At 33.1% G+C, this 24,638-nt stretch overlaps 1 protein-coding gene and 1 non-coding gene across 2 annotated transcripts; both read left to right on the top strand.

Moving 5' to 3' along the window:
- The first annotated feature begins 376 nt into the window (after positions 1-376).
- Positions 377-20,604, top strand: LOC128219741 (importin subunit alpha-4-like). The gene is made up of 14 exons (XM_052927697.1): positions 377-533; positions 667-711; positions 1,686-1,852; positions 4,292-4,387; positions 5,091-5,188; positions 5,608-5,694; positions 6,024-6,238; positions 6,850-6,981; positions 7,492-7,620; positions 9,198-9,302; positions 9,925-9,996; positions 12,516-12,678; positions 13,626-13,717; positions 13,885-20,604. Exons 1-14 carry the CDS (start codon positions 468-470, stop codon positions 13,978-13,980), a joined length of 1,563 nt encoding a protein of 520 aa, XP_052783657.1. The 5' UTR covers positions 377-467; the 3' UTR covers positions 13,981-20,604.
- A 3,517-nt stretch (positions 20,605-24,121) lies between these two features.
- On the top strand, positions 24,122-24,342 carry LOC128220818 (small nucleolar RNA U3). Its single transcript, XR_008258858.1, has one exon. It is a non-coding gene; the product is annotated as a small nucleolar RNA U3 (small nucleolar RNA).
- The last annotated feature ends 296 nt before the right edge of the window (positions 24,343-24,638 follow it).

The raw sequence follows: 24,638 nt of genomic DNA, 5'->3' as shown, positions 1-24,638 counted from the left end.
AAAATAAAAAAAATGAAATTACATGTTTTTTACTTATATTTAGAAATAAAATAAAAATATGTTTTCAAGTGTACAGATATTTTCTTTAAATCTAATTTTTATCTATACCTTTGTATGCATGTATAAAGCTTTGTCTATTAAAAAGAATAAAATGAAATTACATGTTTTTTACTTAAACAATAAATTTAGATATAAAAAATAAAATAAAAATAAGGGCCGAAACGTCTCGGTAATCAGGGGCCGAAACGTCTACGGGATGGGGACGATTTGGTAAGGGGCCGAAAAGGTAACCGTTTGAGCTAGGGGCCGATTTGGTAAGGGGCCGATTTGTCTGGTAGCCGAAGTTTCGACCAATCAGGGTTGACATACTAGCCAATGCGTTTTCATTGATAGAGATTATTCCGACATCTTGGAAAGAAATCGTGGTTTCTGGAAAATCTGAATTATTTTGCTCTTCATCAATCAAAATGTCAGCAGAACTTACATTAAAAGAGAGGGCTAACCTCTACAAACACAAAGGAAAAGATGCTGAGGTAAGAATGCTGTCTTGAAAGGAATTATTGTAAAGTTAAATTAAAAAAAAATAATCGCTGAAAAACGAACTCATACACTGTTTGTTAGTGTTTTTTTCTCTTTGAAATAAATCTATCTGTTTTAATCTTTCAGGAAATGCGGAGAAGAAGAACTGAAGTCACAGTTGAAATAAGAAAGGTTGGTCACTAGCTCTATTTAGGCTGTGTTTTTAATGTTATTATATGACCTATTAAGTATATAAGACAGCATTTTGTTGTGCCAGAGCTAGATAGGTGACTCAATATGTACTTATAGAAAGAAAGAGAGGGTTAGGGCTGATATCAGAGGATTCGTTTTTTGGCTATTTTCAAATCTATGGTTTAGAGAGTGATTTTTAAAAAATCTAAAAATAGAATTCCTTGAAGATATACTTTCAGTTTTGTTTTGCATTAATTTTTACAGATAATAAATTATTTCTTTAACCAAATAGTTAATCTTAACATATTGTATAACACGTATGAACTTATTAATAATAAAAAAATATGATCTTATGATAGGCAAGTAATTTAGTATATTTATTATCGAATGCACATGGTATAACGCGGAGACTGTTCAATCCATTGTATAACTCTTTATTGATTTGAAGAAAACAAATCATTAATTATTAGTTGTTAAATTATAAATAACTTTCATAAATTAATGGCGCAGCAGTAAGTGGCCGGGACTAGAACACTGTTACAATAATCAAGCAGATCAAAGTTAATTGTCTTTGATAGTAAATTTGTGTGGCTCCAAGGCTAGCTTATGTTTAACCAGATCTTGTTGAAAATATAGGGTGTGTAATTTTTGTGCAGGGCTATTAAAAGTTCAGTTTCACACGCCCAGCAGGGCCCGATTTTTTTATACCTGGTATTAAAAATTATGTTAAAATTCACCAGATGAAAGCAATATGATGAGTATCACATCATATTTGAGTGTGAGTCCATAAGGTAAGTTTGAGAAAATGTATGAATCAATTCTTCTGTACTGACAGAAAATTTCTCTTTAAAAAAGTCCTGAAGTAGTACTGAAAGTGTTACAGAAGGGACTGCCATATATGGGAATAAGTGAGGACCCGGACTGCATTCAGTGTGCTTTGTAGCCAGGTTTGTAATTTTTTCTGAATATTTCAGAACAAGCGGGATGAATCCATGCTTAAAAGGCGTAATGTCCCATTAGCTCCTGACAGTACAGATAGTGAGGACAACGAAAAGCCAACCCAGCAGTCACTAGAGACCATAGTCCTGAATGCCCACAGTAAGGAGCCAGCTGTCCAACTTTCAGCTGTACAGGCTGCAAGGTATTGGATCTGGTTTCTTTCTTCTTGCAATTTCTATGTGTTGTATGAAGCTGAGGTTTTCTGTTATTTTTTGCAGATGTGTAAAAAAGTCAAAGAGGAAGGCAGTACTTAGCTTTGAGAGTACATATTGACAAGCCATTATAGTGTCATTGTGTTATCTGCGAGGCATCTTAGTTGTTTGTGTCACATATTTTTTCCAATCAATAACTTTTTCTATGACTTGTAAAGTCAGTAGATGACCCCGTCAGTGGTCACGGTCATGGCCAGTTTGAAGGCTCTTATATATTTATGTATATGTACAGCTGCTTTAAACATTAAAAAAATGACAAAACGAATAGAATCCCATTTATGTCAATGTAATGCTTTCAATATGAATCTTGTGTATGCAACATATCGAGTACATAACAGGGTTTCATTGTTTGCATATTTTGGCAATGTTATATTTTCACATGCTACTGAGTTTAAAATCTAGTATGCAAATCAAATTTGTCGTAGAAAAAATATGAAATTGGAAGATGCTTAGCAAACCCAATAGTGGGCACTCTCTTACCAACTGTGCTAAATTAACTGCAAATAAAATCATTTTATCGATTGTTAATTACCTTTTGTTTGAACTTAATATGTCGTAAGGGTTTCTGTCTACTTTCCTTTCAAAAAAATTGTCCTTATGGGGATCTGGACTTGGAGGTTGTGAAGTCCTTTCATGAAGTTAGTTGTCCTCAGGGCTCTCACTAGGCTGAAATTTTTGGGAGAAGTGACTTCTCCCTTCAGTCAATTTAGGGAGAAGTGGGGAGACTTTAGGGAGAAGTGATACTTTTCGTAACACCTGATACAAAAACTATGCCATACCACACACCTAAGTTTACATTCACATTCAAATTAATTGCTATAACTATATAAAATGTTCACAAATAATGTATCATTTTTGGCTCAGCAAAAGTGTATTTGTCAATGTCACTTAGTTTATCAAATAGCATCTAAAATGAATCAAACACCAAGACAGCTAAGGATTTGAAACAATCAAAATGACCTTATAAATGAACTGTCAATATAGTAGGGGGACGAATCTTATTTTGGTACGTTCGGGATGGGTACGAATGTCACATTCAGCTATGCTGTTATATGCTTGTCTCTGGCTAAATAATTTTCAAAATGCTGACATTTAAGAACCAAATGACATTTAAATCACTGTTCTTGATGAAATTTTAAGCAATACACAATGGGAGGTTGAAAAATATAACTCGGAAAAATGTTCTGACAAAATGGCGATCTCGCCGATTTTAAAGTCATCAACAGGAGAAAAATACTGTAAGTAAACACTACATAAAGCAAAAAAAGAAGATATTTTTGTGTTTACAAATCATTTTTTATCATGAACAGTTCACTTAAACCAATCAAATATTTGTTGATACGTCATGTTATTGATTTTCTTAGCGCCACCTTGCCGATGGCCCGAGATGGTTATGACCGTCTGGTTTAAAAGCAACAATGTTTAAAATGCCTGGCATTGTTTGTTCAATACATAAATCTATTACTTTTTAACTTCTTTAATGCTTAACAAGATTTTTCATAATTATGTCGCCTTTTCAATCTGATTAAAACAAACTTATTTCATTTGATCAGGGACTTCTCTATCTACATTCTGATTGGTTGACCATCAATAGCTCCGCCTACTGGCAATGTTTTGGTAATTGGATGACACGGCCCAATTATCGGATTAGGAGATTACCTAATTTTATGAATGGCTAATTGCGGTGTTTTGACTAATGTGACAGTGGCCAAAGACTGCTGATTGACAGATTTACAATGTGCTATTTTTTTTGGCGAAGTCAATGTCGCTTTGATGATACAAATGGGCGAAGTCTGGGAATTTTAGGCGACCACTTCGCCCAAGTCGCCCCCTCGCGAGAGCCCTGGTCCTTGAGATCCCTAAACACTGTCGTCAAGGGCTGGTTGAATGTATCTCCAGGGCTTCCATTAAGAATTTGAAAATGGAAGTGTAAACTTCCTGTCAATCAATTTTACTGAAATGTGGAAATTTAAACCTCCCGAACACAATATCTTTTTCCACTATTTTTCAACGAGTATATTAAAAATCAAATTATTTGCAAATTTAACTTACCAAATTTACTACTTATAATAATTCATTTCTTGATATTTGAAACTTCCAAGCTTACAACATTGGAATTTTTCTTCAAAATTATGGAAGTTTTTGTACTTCTAAGCAATCAATTTTGGAAGTTTTAACCCATTTCTAGGAAGTAATATACTTCCAAAATTCCTTTAATGGAAGCTCTGGTATCTCTTGTTTTGAAAATACCAGAATATTGTTGAAACTTTTTGCAAAATTCTGAATCTCAGAAATAAAGCATTCAAACAGTTTATTTGCTAAATTGCTACATTGAAAGAATTAAATAAACATATGTTGTTTGTTTTCAGGAAGCTATTGTCAAGTGACAGGAATCCCCCCATTGATGATCTGATTGCTTCTGGAATATTGCCCGTCCTTGTGGAGTGTCTCTCTAAAGAAGATACGTAAGTCTAGGAAGTCTTAAGATTCAGCCCCATCTTCACCTTTCTAAGTATATACTTATCCCCTTTTGTGATTCGCTGTAATATATGACACAACAATACATTTATAAGTCATTTTAATATGTATTAAGTAATATAATATTCAATCCAAATTTTCTTTCACCAACAAAATTCCCCATTTGGAAAAGCGTCATTCCCCAAAAGCATAAAGATGGCCTTGAATGTTGGAAACAATTTGAAGACAGTTCTTCATTAATACTTACAATTAGGTACTCTATTTAAATTTATGGGACATATTGCATCATATTTTTAAGTGACAACCCTGGTATGATTAATACCCTTTTTATAAAAAGGGTATTTATGCTACACTCAACAAAAGAAATCCATATGAAAGGGATTTTTCAGACAGTAATAGACTGTCATAGACTGTTTCATTGTAAGGTTATGTCTGATAACAATATAAAACTGTTTGCTTTGCTTTGATATTTTAAAAAACATGTTTCCTTATATTTTCATTAACTATTTAATCAACATGTTACATCCCTCAGAATTTGCATATATTTTACAACCATTGCTCCTTAGCAAGTCCTGAGCATGTCTTTGCGTGAATGCTAATATTCAGGAAGAATGGGTCCATAGGAATGACATTGGTTATGGTATTCAGGATGTGCAGTATTATGAATTAATTTGTATATGCGTCTTGCAGGGACCCTACCCGGCCTTCTCTGCAGTTTGAGGCAGCCTGGGCCCTGACCAACATTGCGTCAGGGACGTCAGCACAGACCAGGGCAGTTGTAGATGCAGGTATGTACTGTAGTTTGCAAATACATTGTTAACTAATAGGGTTTAAAATTTTGAATGTCATGTTTACTGTTACTGTTATGAGATATAAACTTGTCCTTGAATACACAATATCTAGGAAGTGATGTTGCTTAAAGCTGTTTAAAGCATCCATTGTAAATTTCTTTCAAGGAACAAAAAATGCTTTGGTTTAACTATGAATAGTAAAATTGGCTTACAGTCATTAATAACTGAGATAAAGCATTGGTCTGTTAGATTCAAGTATGCTATTTAATTGATGATTTAAAAAAGTATCCCATTTTTTGTCTTTTTAAATCCGGAATTTAGTGAACCTGTAAATCAGTGAATTTACATTGTTCACTATAAGCTTGTTGGGTTTCCAGTTCAAACAAACTCATAAATACAAAAATGCCCCATTTCAGGCGCAGTGCCATTGTTCCTGAAGCTTCTTCATTCACCTCAGCAGAATATCCAGGAACAGGCTGTCTGGGCTTTGGGAAATATCATAGGTAAGTTAGATAACCTTGAACACCAGGAGCAGACTGTCTGTGCCTTTTGAAGAGATATAAGTGCCTGTTTTCTCTGAGAGCATTTTGTGCCAAGAAATTAGGCTCTTGTTTCCAATATAAAAAGAGCCATTTTTCTGTTGTTCCAGGTAAAATTGGCGCTAATTGAAAACAACAGATTGAATAAACTTAGCTATGATTTTTAATACTGTGCACATTTTGTATTATATATAATAAAAAAGCTCACATAAATCGCTTTAGAATTTATAAAAAAAAAACAGTGTTGTTCCTTTATTTAGAATCTCACATGACCTTTTTTTATCCTTTGATAGGTGATGGTCCCCAGTGCCGAGACTATGTGATCCAGCTGGGAGCCGTCCAGCCTCTGCTGTCCTTCATCAATCCCAGCATCCCCCTCGCCTTCCTGCGTAACGTGGCCTGGGTGATCGTGAACTTGTGTCGTAACAAGGAACCTCCACCGCCGGTTGATACCATCAAGGAGATATTACCGGCTCTTGGGGTTCTGATTCATCATACAGATATCAATGTAAGTCTTGCATAACCTTTAATATAATAAGTTCCAAGCTCGTCATATTTTCAAGTGAAAAATGTGTATCATTGTCATGTGTTGTGCTCATTGATCTCTTCTGGTGATGTAAAGTCTACCTATGTTCAAAAATATGCATGAGAATGCTCAAATTTCTTTCTCTGTAAGTATAGTTTCGATTCATTGATGGAATTGAAACATTTTCGAATGTATTTTCTGCTGAACATTATTCTTAAACGTTTTGAAGACTCACTCTTACTTACAAATAAGCAGAACCACAATTAATATGATTGTTTAATTTTCCGAGAAGGATGAATAAATATCGAAAACAATAGTGAAGGAAAGACAGGTTTGTTTACCTGAGACGATCTTTGGATCTTCATTAATCTTTTAGGACCCACCAGTCATTTAATATTAGTGCGTTTTCAGCTATTAATTTAAATGCACCCTTTCAATCTTGTTATCAGTAGTAAAATGATATTTTCCATATATTAAATGCATTTTTTAGTTAGTAGTTAAAGGTTTATCACTCAAAATTCATGTTTGTTATAGATTATAAATGTGAGTATCACTTTATATTTAACCATTCAAACCTGCTATCTACTTAACAGATATTGGTTGACACAGTGTGGGCATTGTCGTACCTGACAGACGGGGGTAATGAACAGATACAGATGGTTATAGAGTCTGGAGTTGTACCATTTCTGGTGCCCCTTCTCAGTCACGTAGATGTCAAGGTCCAGGTATGTAATAGCAACCCCACATAAGACAATTATTGCATTAAAATCAGGGCAGTTTTATGAGGGCTTGTCTGGGAATTTAATTTCAGTTGTTTCAATGTCAGTTTATTTGAATAAAACTTACTTATAAAAAGTATAATTAAATTATGTTTTATATTTATGTATGAATTATGATAATTTAAAAAGAAATCATTTTTCAATGATATTAAGAACTTAAGTTGACATGTGTTTTTCTGATCCGGCTGAATGCTTGCTGACTAGAAATAGTTTCTTGATCTAATAAGGTTTAAGATTGAATGCGAACGTGTGATTATGACGAAATACTTCCATACTGTCAAATGAGATCACATTATTGTATCAGAGCAAATAATTAAAACAGATTATGCATAACTTATAAGTGTCTAGGTCTGGTTAGGGTCATGTCTTGACTTATCAGTAATGTCTGTAGCCATATAATTATATAGCTATTATTTGAAACTACTCCATTTCCATAATCTGTATTGTTACTTAAAGACGGCGGCCCTGCGTGCCGTAGGTAACATTGTGACTGGGACAGATGACCAGACCCAGATTGTTCTCAACTGTGACGCCCTCTCACACATGCACGCCCTGCTGTCTCACCCCAAGGAGAAAATCAACAAGGTAAGTGCCGAATGTTTGGTGTACTGAACAGCTCGAGCGTTTAAATTGACTTAAATTGACTTTCAGAAAAAAATATGACTTGCTAAGCTTTTATATATGATTGAGTGTGTTGACGATATATTGTCCGAGCGTATATGCGATTGATGTTGCACAATACTACTATTCATATATATGAGACCAATGCACAGTTGACAACAAGGTAGGCACTCCTCAATATCTTGACAAATTTCATATATCAAGATAACAGATGATGCCATTGTTGCCAAATTTCTTGGATTTAATGAATACTTAAATGAAGCTCAAGATACTGCCTTTGAAAAAAATACTTCTGGTACGGATTACCCGACATTACCTAAGAAATAGGTAAACAAAAAATTGTTAGGGCATATTTTAATATATATGTAATTTAAAAACTTTTAATTTTATACAGAAGATTTCTTGAACACCTTTCCCTAATGATGACAATAACAGGACATAAAACCTAATAATAATAAAAACAACCTACCCTACCTGTTTTTTTACAAGATGAAACTCTAACCATACAAAAAATATTTGGCCTTTTTTACAGAAGACTTGTAAATGATGAAAATGAACAAGAGACCATGTCTATGTCTTATTGGTTTGAGTGGTGAATGCATGTGCCATAAATTTTTCTTTGTGTTTTAAAATATTTGTAATTAATTAAATACTAAGTGTTTGAATGTTGGTGTGAATGTTGTGGCGTCCCTATTGCAACAGACTCTGGGACCAGAGTGGCCCTGTAAGGGGTAACCTGATAGAATACGAAGTGCAATTGAGGCCCCTCCATGGGATCAATGATGAAAATTGGAAGTTCCCAGAGTACTGTATCTCAATGTTATTTTACAATGTCTCTTGTTCACCCGCAGGCTCTCATTTTGTAAAGAAATGATTGAGCCGCATTTCTGATACTATTGGTCTTGAAAAAGTTCAGATGGTATTCTAAATAAAAGTTTGTTTAATTCTGATTTTTTTTAAACCATGAATCACTGGTGCAGCTATCTTTATGTATGAAATGGCTCTATAGACTATACTAGCCAGTCTGTAAAGCAAACCACTGAATAAGCCACCGAATAACGTCAATGATTGAATAAATGGAAATTTGGTAGGCAGTTTTGTCAATGCTTAAATCAAAATCCATTAAGGGAGACAATGAGGGTAAACCCTAAATTAACATTTAAATTAGAATATTGGTAAAAGATTACGTCGAAGAACATCAGTGTATATTTTGATCAACCCATTATATGTGGGGGAGGGTTGGGGTGGAATGCAGCTTAATTTTAAATAATTATGATCTTGCAAATCCAAAGGAAAACATCAACAGAATTAGCTATTTTTTGTTATTCATTTCACTATAACTCCATGAAGCTTTCTTTATCCCATCTGCATTTTAAATAATTCCAATGAGGCTAGTCCTTGAAGTCAGTGCCTTCTGCATGAAGTACTGAGTTTACTATATTTGGAGCTGTTTGATTTGAGAAACTAATACACTGTTTGAATAGCCTGTCTGATGCCCATTATAAAACCTTTCACAACATTTTGTTGTTTGTATATTCCAGGAAGCAGTGTGGTTCCTGTCGAACATCACTGCGGGCAACACTACCCAAGTCCAACATGTGATTGACGCTGGACTCATACCACTTATTATACACCATCTTTCGAAGGTATGGAGTGTTTTTTCCGTGTCCTAGTTAATAGTGTGTGTATATTCCTGTTGAACATCACTGCCAGCAACATGACTCAAGTCCAACATGTGATTGCCCTTATTTTACACCATCTCTAAGGTGGACATTATTGAAAAGCTTCTTTGAACTTAATCTAAATAATGTTCCAATGTTTCGCAAGAGATTTTTCTGTGTGATAAATATGATGCCTGTACAAATACACAAAGTTTAAACATATTCATGAAGTAATTGATTTGTGTTATAAATAAGCTTGAAAGTTTTGTTAAGAAAAAACAAGTTGTGGTCTTGTCATAGCCTTGGTTTTGGCATTTAACACTTAACATTTGGCTATCAATTAAAAAAAAATATATTAGTATATTAAAATGAAACTGGAAAGTTTTGCAAGTGACAATATTTATTGAAAGGCCCATAATTCTTCTAACAATAATCAAGTAATGTCCCTTTATTAAACAAAAGAACAAACAGACGAGCATTGTTGTTTGCTCCGTTGCACTCTGTCATACTTCTACTAGAGGTAATTTTCCAAACATAAAAAAGTCCAGAAAAGTCACAAAGTATAATTATTTAGAGAACTCAATTTGTTGATGTTCTTCAACTTCAGGGGGATTTCCAGACCCAGAAAGAAGCGGCGTGGGCCATCAGCAACCTGACAATCAGCGGCCGGAAGGAACAGGTAACTACGAAGGTGCAACATCTAACCAGTATATACTCTCTCACCTTCCTAAAGCCAGAGAATAACGATTTTTACATACTTCAAATCATAATTTGTTGAAAAAAGAAGTTGGTTGGTAAATTTAAATATTTAACGACTGCTCATGTTTTATTAAAATTTTGGTGTTGTTCCCTTGGATTTTCTCCTACTTCTCACTGAGATAGCAATTGTTTTTTTTAAAATTAAAACGTTTGGGCAGGTTTCTTTTAATGTTGTGGGGATAAGATTTTCAAATATTCTCTGGCCTTAAATTGTGTGGTCCGATCACTTTGACCTGTTGTGGTGGTTATTAAAATTACATGGGCATTTAAAAATTTGGTGCTAGTATTACACTGTAACTGGAATCTTCTTGGTTTGGCTCTTATCTATTGAAGTCTATATATTGTTGTTTGTTTTTCTGAAATAATGCATATTGATAGACACATTGAACTGTGCTATATCTGTGCTGTAAACAGATTCTTAGACTCCGATTGTCTAATTGATGAAAGTCTAATCAGTTGTTTGTCTTTCTGTAATAACTGTTAATGATAGGCTCCTATTATTGAACATTATATAGTCCTTAATAAAGTAGTAATTTCACCAAACTAAGTAATTGACATTATTTATGAGCGCTTTAGCAATTCAATCAGGAGGGTTTTGGGTTACGTTACTATTTTGTACCATATTGTCAAGGACAAAATTCAATAAATAGCTTGCGGTATAAGTAAATGTGTTACAAGTTATCCGCACAGCAATTATTAACCGATAACACTCTTTCTACTTGATACTGTTCCAATATTGGCGTTAATGTACAGACCAAAGCAATGAAACATGGTATAATTTCAAATGCCTTTCAAAAAGGTGAAAGTTATCGGACTGTTGTTGCTCTCTTTTTGTTCTACTTAGTCATGTACTCTGTAGTTTTTAGCCTTAGTCCTTGGTGTGGTTTTCTTACCGCTAAAACCTGAACGCATGATATGGTATGTGTTCTGATATGCTATGGTATGTGTTCTGATATGCTATGGTATGTGTTCTGATATGCTATGGTATGTGTTTTCTTGTGTTCTTGGTTTCATGTTTGTCCATTTCTTGTAATGACCGTTAATGTCTATATATTATATATATATTATGTTTAAAAGTTTAGAAATTGTCATAAATATTATATTCATTACCCAAAGATGATAAAGTCAGAACATTAACTATTATTTCTCTATAAAGGATTATCTTAAAGGATTTATCTTATTCCGATCTTTTAATTAATTTTTTGCAACTGTATCAGGAAGTTTATTAATTCATTTGTGTTTTCGTCCAGAAACATGAAGGCAGTCACTCTATTTAGAAGATAAAAAGATTTTTCCATGAAATAGAATTGAAGAAATTAAATAGTGAAATACTATTCAAATGTTCAATAGAATGACTGTTTCTCACTTATGACTGATTTTCACTGACATTCTCTCATTTACATAATTTGACATAATATGATGCAAGGTCTGTTTTTTATCAATTCTTAAGATATGCATATGATACTGTATTGTTTGTTCATGTAATTAATTAATTAATGTAATGATACAAAAACCAGCTCATTTTAAACAAGATTTTCATTTTTTTTTTTTTTTTGTAAAAAATTGAAAACCAAATATTGTTAACTGTAGATATTAAATCTGTTTCTTTTAAAAATTAAAAATGATTTTTTTTTTAGCTCCAATTGTTTTCAAAGGAAGGGTTAATATATCTTATTGGCGATAACTCAAAAATGGTTAAACAATGTTCAAAATAATTTGAATAAATAATTTGTTGCCACAGACAAAAGCACATGCATAACACGGCTTAAAAATCAGTCTTAAATAATTGTTGAGTTTTGCCTGTTGCTAGCCTCAGGAAATCAATAACAGATGATCGTTGACGTTGGCTCTGGGGCTCTCTTGTTAAACAAACTTCATTGATGGGGTGATTTTCACAAGACCTCTCATAATGCACATCCTCATTGGTTCCTAGACTGAAAATCACTTTCTGACTCTCATTAAAATCAGCTGTTTTGACAGGGATGCCAATGGTCTTCTTTTCAGTTGATTTCCTCTCTTTTTTACCAAAATTTAAAAAAAAATTGAAATTGTTGCCTTATATATCTGATCTATACAAAAACAATAATGTTTGTTTATATTGTGATGAGGAATTTTTCTCTTTTCAGCTGATTTTCTCTTCTTTTTTTACCACAGAACTTTAAAATTCAAATTGTTGCCTAGTGTCTGATCTATACAAATAACATTTTTTTGGTAAATAGTGTGATGGGGATGCTCCCTATTTCATCCTAGTTTCCTCTTTCTACAAATTTGCATTGGCATCCCGCTTTTGACAATGGAGCTAAAGCGAACAAAACAAACCAAAAAGAGGCCATATATGGATAGGAATAAAATGTGTACATGGCCATCTAGCTTAAGTATTTTCACATAATGCATTTAACTCTGCAGTATGCCGTAATGCAAATTTCTGTGTGTTTTTAGGTGAGCTACGTCGTTCAGGCAGGCGTGATTGCTCCATTCTGTAATCTGTTGAATGTCAAGGACACGCAAGTGGTACAGGTGGTGCTGGACGGCATCAACAACATCCTCAAGATGGCGGGCGATGATGCTGACAGCATTGCACAGATGATCGAGGAGTGTGGAGGTGGGTTCATCAGGGGATTCAGACATAAAGAATGATCAAAAAATATTTTTTGATAATTTTTGTTCCAGGTTTGTGAAGAATTTTAGACAAAAATCCACTAACAAACCCACTCACAATTTACCAGTTGGCCTGTGAGTCAGACAGGTGCATTTGGGTTTGTCTTTTTTTCCTGATGATGGTTTTGGTATGTAAGTGTGTTAGTGTTTCTTTTTGCTGCGCATCCCAGGTTGTTTTACTTGGTTTTCCCTGGGTACCTATCACTCTTAAACATGTGTTCTCAAATGATGATATTTTTTTTCAACAAATGTACATGATTGCAAATGTAGCTTAACCCAACTATGGAATGTCCGTTTAGTGCTGAATGCCTATGTTTATAAACCATGGATGAGTTTTGGGAACACAAAATGTAATTAGTTTCAATCACTGTATTGGTTTCAATCACTGTATTGTGAGGTCAGTTTGTGCAGTTTTAGATTGCTTTGATAAGAGGGTCTAGTTTAAGCTGAACTTTGCAATGCCATTGATAACATCTCCTATTTAATCTTGTCCTCAGTATTGAGTGTGTCATTGTTTTAAAAGGGACATGTAATCAATTTGCCAATTTAGGGGCTTTTTCCAGTTTTTTGGAAGATAGCCTAGCTATTTGTGGGGAAAAATTCTCAAGAGTATTTTTTCAAACATTTTGGGAACAAATTGAGTAGAAAAAAAGAGAAAGAAATGGAAATGAGGAATTTCAGAGGCTATTTTGAAAAAACCCAGCTTCTGGCCTTTTGGGAAAAAAAGGCCCTGCAATTATGCAAATAACTTTTACTACAGTGTTCTACAAAGTTGTTATTTAGGCAGATGAAGAGGATATTATGGAGATGAGGAGGTTTGTTTAAAGACAAAGCTGGATAACAATGAAGGATCCTGTGTGTAAATTAAAAGACTTATTTTATTTTCTTCAGGCTTGGACAAGATCGAACTTCTACAAAATCATGAGAACGAAGAAATCTACAAGTTGGCTTATGAAATTATTGACAACTTCTTTTCGGGAGATGTAAGAATCCACAAATTGTATTTTAAATGCTAACTTTGGTATTATTTAATGAAACATTTTGGTTTCATTTACATTCAATTAAAAATGTACACAAAAGAATAGCATTAAATGACACTATTACCCTCTAGTTTAATCACATTAAATTTGAATTGTTTGTTTTCCTACAGGTTGAAGATGATCCCGCGTTAGCACCCGAGGTTGGCACTGATGGGTACCAGTTTGATCCAACGGCCGCTGTGCCAAAAGAGGGGTTTAACTTCTGACTAGAGGACTCTGTTGGGGAGCATGTTGAAATAGGCGGGAGTGACCCAGTCAATATTGGATCTTCTTGTGATAGTTTACTTGTAAACCAGTCTGATGATGTCATATCATCGAGAGGAACTAACTCTGATGTGATGTCAGAGACTGGTTTTTCAGCCAGGGGAGGCAATGCTGACCGTGTGTCGGTGAACTCCAGTACGGCTTCTATTTATGGATCAGACTCTAATATACATTTGCTAAATAGCTGTAGTCCATCCGAGGCGCAATCTTATAGTGCCGATATAAATCAGATGATCGATGAAAACGATAATATCGACACCAGGGCATTATCTTTTGATCAGATAGGTGATCAAGCAAGAGCATACTGGAGGGAATCCCCTAATGTCGTGTCTATAAATAGTAACACAGAAGGCAGTCATGTGGAAAGTCCAGACACACAAGAAAGTGGAGGAAATGAGGATCACGATTATTTGAGGGGAAATTTCTCTAACGATCCCGACTTATTGTCATGGTACTGTCTTAGCACATGCTAGATTATTCACATCTTAAATATCTGCTGGTGCTACATTATTACCTATTGCAGTTTTAGTAAAGAACTTGTTTTAAAGAAAAAAATATCAGACATGCTTGTTTTAACCATATTTTCATTAGCAATATCAACCCTATCAAGTTAATCAATTTAAGTTTAGCAGGTTTGTTTTCATGCTAGCGTATTAGTTCCATTTATACAGATTTGAAGATAAATTTGTTGAAGGTTAAACACAGGAGACCAGAATATGTGCCTCATTTAGTTATGGGAGAAAGCAGGAATAGATGGGAGGGAGATTTGAGACTTTGGAGAGAGAAATAATTCTTTAGTCGAAAGGTTGACTGGTGGCGTAAGGGAGAAATAATTATTCATTCAAAATTATTAATATCGAGAGAAAAGGACTCAAATCCAGTCACAAATTATGTGATAATTGTGCGAGAGAACTTATGCTGTCACAATTGTGGCTAACGAGAGAGAACTAATGTTACTGTCGCAAGTGTAAATACTGCGAGAGAGAGTTGTTCCTTCTGTCCTTGGTGTGACCAAAGGGAGAACTAATTTTCTTTTTAGCAAGTGTGAAAATCATGAGAGAGAAGAATTGTGCGAGTTTGATCAAAACGTCAAATTATCAGCTCTAGGCATGGGTATTTGCAAACAGTATTGTCCGATTCATTAGAATTTTTTTACAAAGCTGTAAATAGAACAATATTTAAAACAATGCTTTTATTTCAGAAATCTCATACTCTTTTTTTCTCTATTTAAAAAAAAAAGGTTGGGTTTTTTGCATAAGATATAGATTGTAGTTTCTGTGTTGCCTTCAAGGGAAACACACAGGGATTACTTTATCTGGCGTCTGCACTTTTGTTACAATTTAATTTCTAATCAATAAATTTTGATTACAAGTTGTAGTCCTCAAACTTGGTATGCACATTGCTCATGAACAGTAGACCCTATTGATTTTGAGGTCAATGGGTCATGGTGACCTTTGCTAAAAAATAATGGGCGCTTTGACGGGCGTCTCTTCTGATAAGCGGAATTCTAGTTCTTAATTTTGTTTATCAAGTTTTTTAATGCAAATTTGTAACTTGATCTTAATGAATGAATATGCAAAGCTCTTGTATTTTCTGAATATTTCTTGCAATCTTGAATTGGATATATGTTACCAAACAATTCAATTTTGCCAAACAAGATTTGTTTTATTGTAATGTATAAATGTGTTAAATTTTAAGATTGTGCATTTATACTATATTAGTAAATTTGTTCGATACAACCACATTTTCTGCTTTGAAATTACTTCAAGGAGTACTAAAATATTAATTCATGAAAATCAGTTTGTTGTAAAATTGTGTCTTTAATGGCCTCAAAAAAGTAAAGTAGTGGTTCCTGTAACATACCTAAAGATACAAAAGGGTTGATAAGCAGGGAAACATTTTTTTTTTGGAAATTATCTTAAGGTGTAAGAAGTATGTATATTGTTGTATTGTTGACATACATACACATTCAGAAATAAATATTGGCAAGAAAACAAATAATATTGCTTCATGGTTTATACAGGGTTCTCTAAAACTTTGGGCTGAACCATCTCAAAAAGAAATTAACCCGCTAGTTTCCATGCATATGTTTTGATATTTATTTAAGAAATGGTAAATTCAAACCGACTAAAAACCTATTTCAATTATCCTCTTTGGCTGCCAGCTGGTTCTTACCCCTGTTATATTACCAATAATAATAGATATTTTAACAAATTTTACCAGTAAAGTGTATCGACTCCCTTGAGTATTTGGAATCCTTGCATTATTTTGGGTTGGACTAAAAGCACATTCTTTTGTCTCTACTGAAATGATTAATTTGCCATAATCCATTCCGAAAAGCTCAATCATCATTCTATATGTTTTATTGTGTTCATTTAAAATGAATGTCAATGTAGATAGTTAAATATGTATAGTGTTAAACTTTGTTAAAACAAAGATTTTTATATAAATTTCCAATTTGTTTACTCTACCCTTTTTTAACTTGAGAACAAGAGAATTTCAGGTGTCTGATGTATCAGTTTCATCATTAAGTAAAATACTGACCTGTGAGCCAGAAGGGAGATAGTTAATTGTAAAATCTATGATCGAGAGGGAGATTTTTTTCTGATGTTGGGGTGACTTGGGATTAGTTGCAGGAAGATAATCTTTCTGAAACATGCATTGTTTGTCAGACTAATATGGCACCTTCTTTACCAGTTTTAAGTTTTTATTTTTTAAACATGCATAATTATTGTTTTTATTTTGTGCGATAATGTTGAAAGGTAAACTGGAAGTTATGAAAATCTTTGCTTACAGTTCCTGTTCAAATGATTTAATATTGTTATCACTGATAATTTCAGTTAATTGATGTTTAATTCAGTAATTATTATAATCTTGTTTTTCATATTCTTCTCTTGGAATTTTAATTCAGATTTTATATTTATCTGTTCTAACTTCAAAACAATTTCTTAACATGTTGATCTTCCTATCATTGGAAAATACACTTTAGTTAGTTAGTTAAATCTTTCTGTCTTAGTCCTGTTCTGCTGTCATTCTGTTTTTACTTTGTATATACTGTAAATACCTAATGTATATAGATGTAAATAGATATTTAAAGTGTGTTACCTGTATTTGCAATATATAATAGCAAAATAAAATGCTCTGTTTCGATGTACGTGTTTAAATCATACTGATTTTTATTTTCATTTAGATACAAGATTTCACCATTTGTAACTTGCTATGTTTTTTCGCAGTAGCAGTAAATGTTTTCATCATTTAACAGAGCATTTTACTTGCCTTTTTTAACGTCCTAACCAAATGCAACATTTGTATAATTTTTTTTAAATGAATCAAAATTTAGTTGTACTACACAATATTGTTATTTTTTCACATGTTAAAAATAAGGCGATACCAAATTGATTAAATAATTAGTGTAAGGATTCAGTTCCAAGTATCATTGAAAGGAAGAAAAATATTCTCTTTACAATGCCCATCATACCAGATAACAAAAATGAAAATAACAAAGAAAGCATCATATATATTTGAAGGTCTATACATCTTCTATGTATAATATAGTTAAATGTTATTTTAATTATTTATGTGTAGAAATTGATATGCCTTTGCTTAAATTTAGATTTTGGTAAAACAATTATTTTTTTCATTCTAAAAGCTGAAAGCCAACTCGCCCAATGATGCTAAATATTGAATCAATTATATATTGCCTAACTACAATCAGTATTTCAATAGAAACTGTCATGTAGAAACTGTTTCTATCATAAAGTAATCGTTATAAACATTACTGAGTGTTGCATTTCGTTCTGTGGTTAAGCTTTTAGCTCATTTTAAACAGTGCATATCTCATGGTTCGGTTTGTTTCCAACTCAGTGAACCATGTATGCATTAAAAAAAATATATTTTCATTTTTTCGAATTGGAACATTTTATCGATTATGATAAGTTTATATATATTGCTGGCTCTTAAAGACTGAGTAACTTATAATATTTCTTTTGGTGACCAAAGAATGTCCTTAAAATAGGTTTTCCATAAATAATGAATTTTGGCAAACCTTCAGAAAAATGCTATTGAATTGTTCATGAATACTGCGGGGAGGAGTGGGGGGTCTATTTTCAAATTTGTGTGTTGTTTTTCCGATGGTGAGTGAGCCAGCAATGTTGCAAAGAAATAAAAGTGTTTTTTACTGTTCTAAAAGCTTCCAGTTTAGTTATCTGTATCTGTACTGGTCAGAAATCATTGGTTGCTGCTATGAGTTTTTAGAGCTTGATGTTTGTATATTATATGGCAAGAATCAATGTTTTCTTGTATTTTATGAAGGATTGGTGTCATAAGCCATATCTTTAAGGCCTTTTTAACTTTATTGTTCTGATATTTATTTCCTGTAAGGAAAATTGTCTTGATTCTATGTGCCTTTCTTGGCATAATTATTTGTTTTCACTGTTTGAACATACAAATCATTTGAGGTCTTTCATATTGTTGTTGGTTGCACAGCAATGCATGACAGACACATGGCTCACTTTGTGTGGTGTCGTTGTTGTCCGCGGCGTTGTTAGCCTCCTTTACATTTCCGATCAATAACGTTTGTATGAATTGGCCAGAAGTCCTCAAACTTGATATACACATTGGGCATGGTCAGAGGATGAGTTTGGGTCAGTCAAGGTTATGGTGACTTTAAGAAGAAAAATAATGGGCGCTTCAGATAGATGACACATCCGGTTCGTGGAATTCTAGTAATAAAAGTTGAATTAAATATTATAACATTTTTGGATACATTTAGAGAAATAAACTATTCTGCTGCAAATAAAACAACAACACAAAATGCTATGATAAAATTGTTCAGAAAATCAGAATTGATAATTTTGCAGTGTCATAAATGTTTGAAGGGTAGAGAAGAAGAGTAGAAAATTTAGATTTTTGTTCAAATAGTGAAACCATTTTAGAAGCAACAAATGTTGCCATTGCGACAATTGTTTGTTGCTATGACATATTTATAGGTAAGGATAATTTTACAAATGTCCAATTGTGCAATGTGTGTTGTAGATCATTTTAGAAGGGCATCATGTAACTGTATCCTTAGTATAGATTTACAAAATTTAGGCCCTCAAAAACCGACATTTTAAGTCATTCAGACGGGTATATTTAATGTTAGAAAGGCCTTTGATTTTATTGTATTTCAGTCATGCATAGTACATAATTGTATGTTGCTATCCCAATAATAAATGTGTGAACTATTTCTGTGATTATATGATGCATGTAATCGAATGATTTGTGAAGTTATACAGTTGTTTTATAAACAAGTTGTACTTCCAAATCAATACTGACATATGCGTCAACATACACTTTCTAATTTTTTAGATTAAAAATATGTTGGAGTTGGAAAATGACATACATGTATATCTTGATTATATACTGGAATTGGTGATATGATATATACAATATATCGGAGATCAATAATTGATAGTGTTTTAATTTTGCTTATAGGGTAATTACAAAAGGCAGTTTCAGGGGTTTGTAGAGTAAATTCTACAATAGTGTAATTTTTTCAATAAAGAACTAGACATTAAGATAATAAATAGTTACAACAATAGCATACAAGCTTTGCTAATAAAGTAATTCATTCATATTTTATTTTCATCTGTACAAACATCTGCATTATACAAATTATAGTGCCAGTAAAGGAACTCTTAACCTTTTTAATACATGTTAAATATTTGCTTCTGATAAAATGGTTGGAAGTTGTTTTGGAAGGTTTGTTAAAACAAATTTTTGTTATAACAATTTCATCCCTGTGGTCATGCTTGTTTTATTTGAATAGTAACTTCCCTAAAGCTAAGTTTATAAGATAATATTTGTTATCATTTAATTAGGCTTTTTTTTTTTTTTTGGCAAGACATGCTACACATAGTAATACATTGATTTTATGTTTGTTAGTGTATTTGAATTGTTAAGAAATTTGTTGTCATGTATTTTTGCTATGTTCATTTTTTTGTAAGTTCAAATTAAAATGGTACCTTCATGGACGTATTTTTGATATTTGATAAGTTTGAAAAACATTCTTTGTTGCATTTCTTATCTTATGCACCATAAAAAATATTTGAATTAATTCATACTATTGCACAGTTTGAGCAATTCTATTTTAGGAGCAAATCTCATTAAAAAAGTACCATTTCATTTGAACAGTTTCCTTCAATACAATTTCCTTAAATACACTTGGTAAAGAATAATTTGTTACTTTGTATGTCTTTCAAATTACTGTTAAAGGCAATAGGGAAATCCATGGTTTAGGTGTTGAAGGACAATTTCAGTCATCGTCAGAATTTATTTGTCTCATATTTCGCATTGAATTATATGTGAAAAGTAAACCTGTTCAAAAGAAACAAATATATGTTCCTAATAAGTTTTCTCCTTTTCCACGGATTATACCTGTTGCCTGTAAAATTCAAAAATTGTTGTCAATGCACGATTTTGCACGTGCATATGCAAAATGAATAAAGCAATTAAGTTGTAAACGTAAAAAGAAATAAACGGAAGGAGATGCCATTAAATTGGCATCTCATTCCAAATCATTCCTATTCATACTTTGTCAACTTGTTTCAACCTAATATAGCGTTTGAAAACTTCACCAGTCCTAATTTCAACCTAATCGAGCGTCTGTAAACGTCACCAGTCCTAATTTCAACCTAATCGAGCGTCTGTAAACGTCACCAGTTCTAATTTCAACCTAATCGAGCGTCTGTAAACGTCACCAGTCCTAATTTCAACCTAATCGAGCGTCTGTAAACGTCACCAGTCCTAATTTCAACCTAATCGAGCGTCTGTAAACGTCACCAGTTCTAATTTCAACCTAATCGAGCGTCTGTAAACGTCACCAGTTCTAATTTCAACCTAATCGAGCGTCTGTAAACGTCACCAGTCCTAATTTCAACCTAATCGAGCGTCTGTAAACGTCACCAGTTCTAATTTCAACCTTATCGAGCGTTTGTAAACTTATCAGTTCTAATTTCAACCTAATCGGGTGCTTGCAAACTGCAGCAGTTTTAATTGTATGATAAATAGTTTCAATCCAATAGGTTGCTCGTAAAAAGGGACTTTATAAAAAATAAGATGACCCACTATTGAGTTTCATCTACCAAAGTTACTGACGATGTCAACATACACATTTATCTATAATTTAGACACGCAAACGCTTTTGCGAAGTAGGTCTCTTAAATTACTTTTCTATGTTGTTTTTTTTGTCTGCATTTGAGAATATTGACAAGGTTTGTTTGTGGAGAATTATACATGACTATGACATATCAGGCGAGTGCAGACGTTTAAAGCAAACTTTGTACGACAATATTAAAACCTGTTTTGAGGTGATCATTTATATTCCCACCGTTCTTCTAAAGGAAAAAGGGCGTTCGACAAGGGGCAAAAGTGTCGCTAGTACTATCCGCAATATTCCTGAAAATCCTCGTGAAATCCGAATCTGCAAAAATCCACTCGAGTCGAAGACAACCTCCCGGATCAAAACGCAATACTAATAACCCTAGTGTTTTAATCTATGCAGACGATACAGGTTCATTAACCGTAGCTAATCCGGATTTGCTAATAATGATTGATGACTTTAAAAATTAGCTGCAATGCATTTGAATATATGATTAATATGGATGAAACGAAAGTAATAGGCCAATTGTTGTAGTTTCAAAATTGGGGAGAATATAATATAAACAGTAACAAAATATCAATATCTAGGAATATTATTTTCAAGCTCGGGGAGTTTACCTAACGCAGACATATTGTTATGCTGTAAAATTTCGAGTACTTTTGTGTAATGAAGTTTTACGAAATGTCATTAATTCTTTTCATGTTTCATAATTTTAGATTTTTTTGTCTGTTAGAAACATACATTCCTGGTGCTTAAAGTGAATTTTGATAATAGCCAAATTATTTCATGACATTTATCACTCTATTCAAACATAGTTGTCAAACTTTATATTACAATCTAAAGTTTCGCAACAATCTTTAGGAGTCATTAAGAGTCGTCCACGCGGCACAAAAATTTAACTGTTCGAGTATGCAAAAAATGCAGTGCTCTTAAGTAGGTTATATAAACGTTTTTGCAATCGAGATTTATTAACAGCGACTCCTTTTTTACCATACCTTCTTGCCAATATAATCAGCTGCAGTACGGAGTTAAGAAAATCTAGAATAATTTGAACAATTTCGGCATAGATTAGTCAGAACGAGAATAATATATACATATACGCCTACGTACACGTTGTTTGATGAAATTGGTTGCAATGTGTGGAAAAATATATGACCATATTCATTTTTGGACTTGTTTTTTAAATGGACGGTTCATATTATGTCGATTTAAAATAACACAGGATCAACAAATATATGTTTAAAAATAAACCTTAAAATATATAAATGGGTAAAGAAAATTGAAACCAATCAGTTCTGACAATCCATTTCGGAAGCACTTGAAGGAGAACAGTTTTATATTGTAACTTATTCACCTAATCTGAGACTACTTAAGGTAGTTCTCAAGTGACACATATGCCTGTGATAAATCAGTTTTCAAAGTAAATATAAACTCTCTTTTTTAATCTAATTATATATTTTTTTAAGTTTCGACTGTCAATCTTTAAGCACATGACTAAGAAATTAAACCTAACATTATTTTTATTCATTATATTAAGGAAAACAAAAATCAACCATAGAATCAATGCAGTGTATCTGTATTTGAGTCTTTACAAAACGCCATTTTTTGAGCAAAAGATCAGGAATTATTAATATTGCCTCATATTTTATTTTATACTGACTTATACATATTTAAAGAACATACCACGTCTGCTGTAGCAGGTTCAATTTTTTTTTACAAACTTTCAAAGTAAAAAAAACACCGGACATGAAATCAGAAAAGCGCATCGTTCATAAATTCCGACTGTCCAATCACAAATTTCAGATAGAATTAAGAAGATGAAATAAATAAGAATATAAATATAGTGAATATTTATTTATTTTTTCCAAAAATGATTAAAGCTATATCACCGCCATCATCCTAAATAACTTGAAAACTCATAGAATAAAATGCACAACAAAACGCCATTTTTTTTGCACCGTCAAAGTTTCCAACATTTATCTTTCAAATAAAAGTCCAGGTTTAGGCGCCCTAACGCCAACCTCTGTCTTTTGGTATGGTGGCCATCTAACTGACTTAGAAAACAGCCTCATTGGCTGAAAAATTGTAAGCGCAAACCCTGACGCAAGTAGTGTGTATAGGATCATTGGCAGTAGGCGGACCTTTAAGCATTCGCGAAAGTTGAAATTCTTAATAATTAAGCCTATCTGCAATTTCATTGGCTGAGAATGTAGGTTAAATTCCAAAGATGTGTATATTAAGGGATATATTCAAAATTGGTCTTGAACAAAACGGTCACAATAATGTTGGCTGGGTGGGCGGACTTTTGGTACACGCGCTTCTCGTATTGTCAAAATAATTTTGTGAAATGATCACTGTCTTTGAACAAACATATGACACCAACATCCTTCACTGTTCACACACCAATACACGTGACAAAGCTTCAAATGACTGTGTGAAAGATATGAAAAGTAAGTTTTCGAAAGTTTTTAAATGCTGCCTTTAGTGAATGCTTCAGTCATCCAAGATTGTATTGAGTAAAGTAACGTAAAATTGTCAAAAAAATCTCGGGTTATATTAATATAGAGTTTGAAATACCCTCTCGATTATTTGGATACCACGCGAAGTAACTCTTGCAGAAAAATAGCGCAACAAAATGTATAGTTATCTACCTGCTATTTTAAGAGGCAAGGGAAATAATTTGATAAATTTATCACAACTGTCGTATTTTAATAGTTGTGTTCAAATATCTGATTATCCTTTGATTTGACTTAAATGACTTTAAATTGGAAGCTTATGATAATAAATGCTTAATTGTAAACCTGTGTTTAATCTACAGAATAGTGCAAGTTTAAATTTAAAACAAAGAAAAGGTATTTCATTCCAGCTATATGCATATATATAAACCCATGCTCACTCTGTACTAGTTTTTGTATAAGAATTAAAATTTTACATCATATAATAAGACCTTACTCTTAGGGATCATTTCTATAGTAAGTGTCGCCAGGACGTCAGGTAATACTGACGGGACCTAACACCACGAGGACGAGACGTAGCGTTCCCTTCTGAGCGCGAAGCGGGCAGGAGCTGCCGCTGGGTCATAGCGGCACGGTTCCTGTCATTGATGAACGTTCCTCTCCTCCCTAAGCGGGGAGTTGGAGGAAGGGGGCGCATTCTGAGTGGTGTTAGGCCTTTAACCTTTAAAATATCAAGAAAGCTTATGTCGTTTGAGACAGAACTGTATTCTAATGCACTACACTAGACTCATCTTTATTACAAACACTTGTTACTATTAAATTACAAAATGTTACGTTTGAATATCTTTCCTGTTTTAACCGAAACCTTATTTATAAACATGCTATATAACATTCGGAATACCTCGATCAGTTTTCATCGAAAACAACCTCGGAGGCAAATGGACGGTTTACAACTTCTGAAATCTTTACAGTTTAACTACGAAGCAAGTAGATCGTGTAGTAA

This window comes from Mya arenaria, chromosome 15, assembly GCF_026914265.1.
Source record: "Mya arenaria isolate MELC-2E11 chromosome 15, ASM2691426v1".
NCBI lineage: Eukaryota > Metazoa > Mollusca > Bivalvia > Myida > Myidae > Mya > Mya arenaria.
Note: the sequence above shows the minus strand (reverse complement) of the source record. Positions and strands in the feature narration are given on the sequence as shown.

Excerpts from the sequence above, each read along its gene's own strand:
- LOC128219741 (XM_052927697.1), top strand. The coding sequence starts at position 468 with ATGTCAGCAGAACTTACATTAAAAGAGAGGGCTAACCTCTACAAACAC. Across the intron at positions 5,189-5,607 it reads CAGGGCAGTTGTAGATGCAG|GCGCAGTGCCATTGTTCCTG; the intron begins GTATGTACTGTA and ends GCCCCATTTCAG. Across the intron at positions 12,679-13,625 it reads GATGATCGAGGAGTGTGGAG|GCTTGGACAAGATCGAACTT; the intron begins GTGGGTTCATCA and ends TATTTTCTTCAG.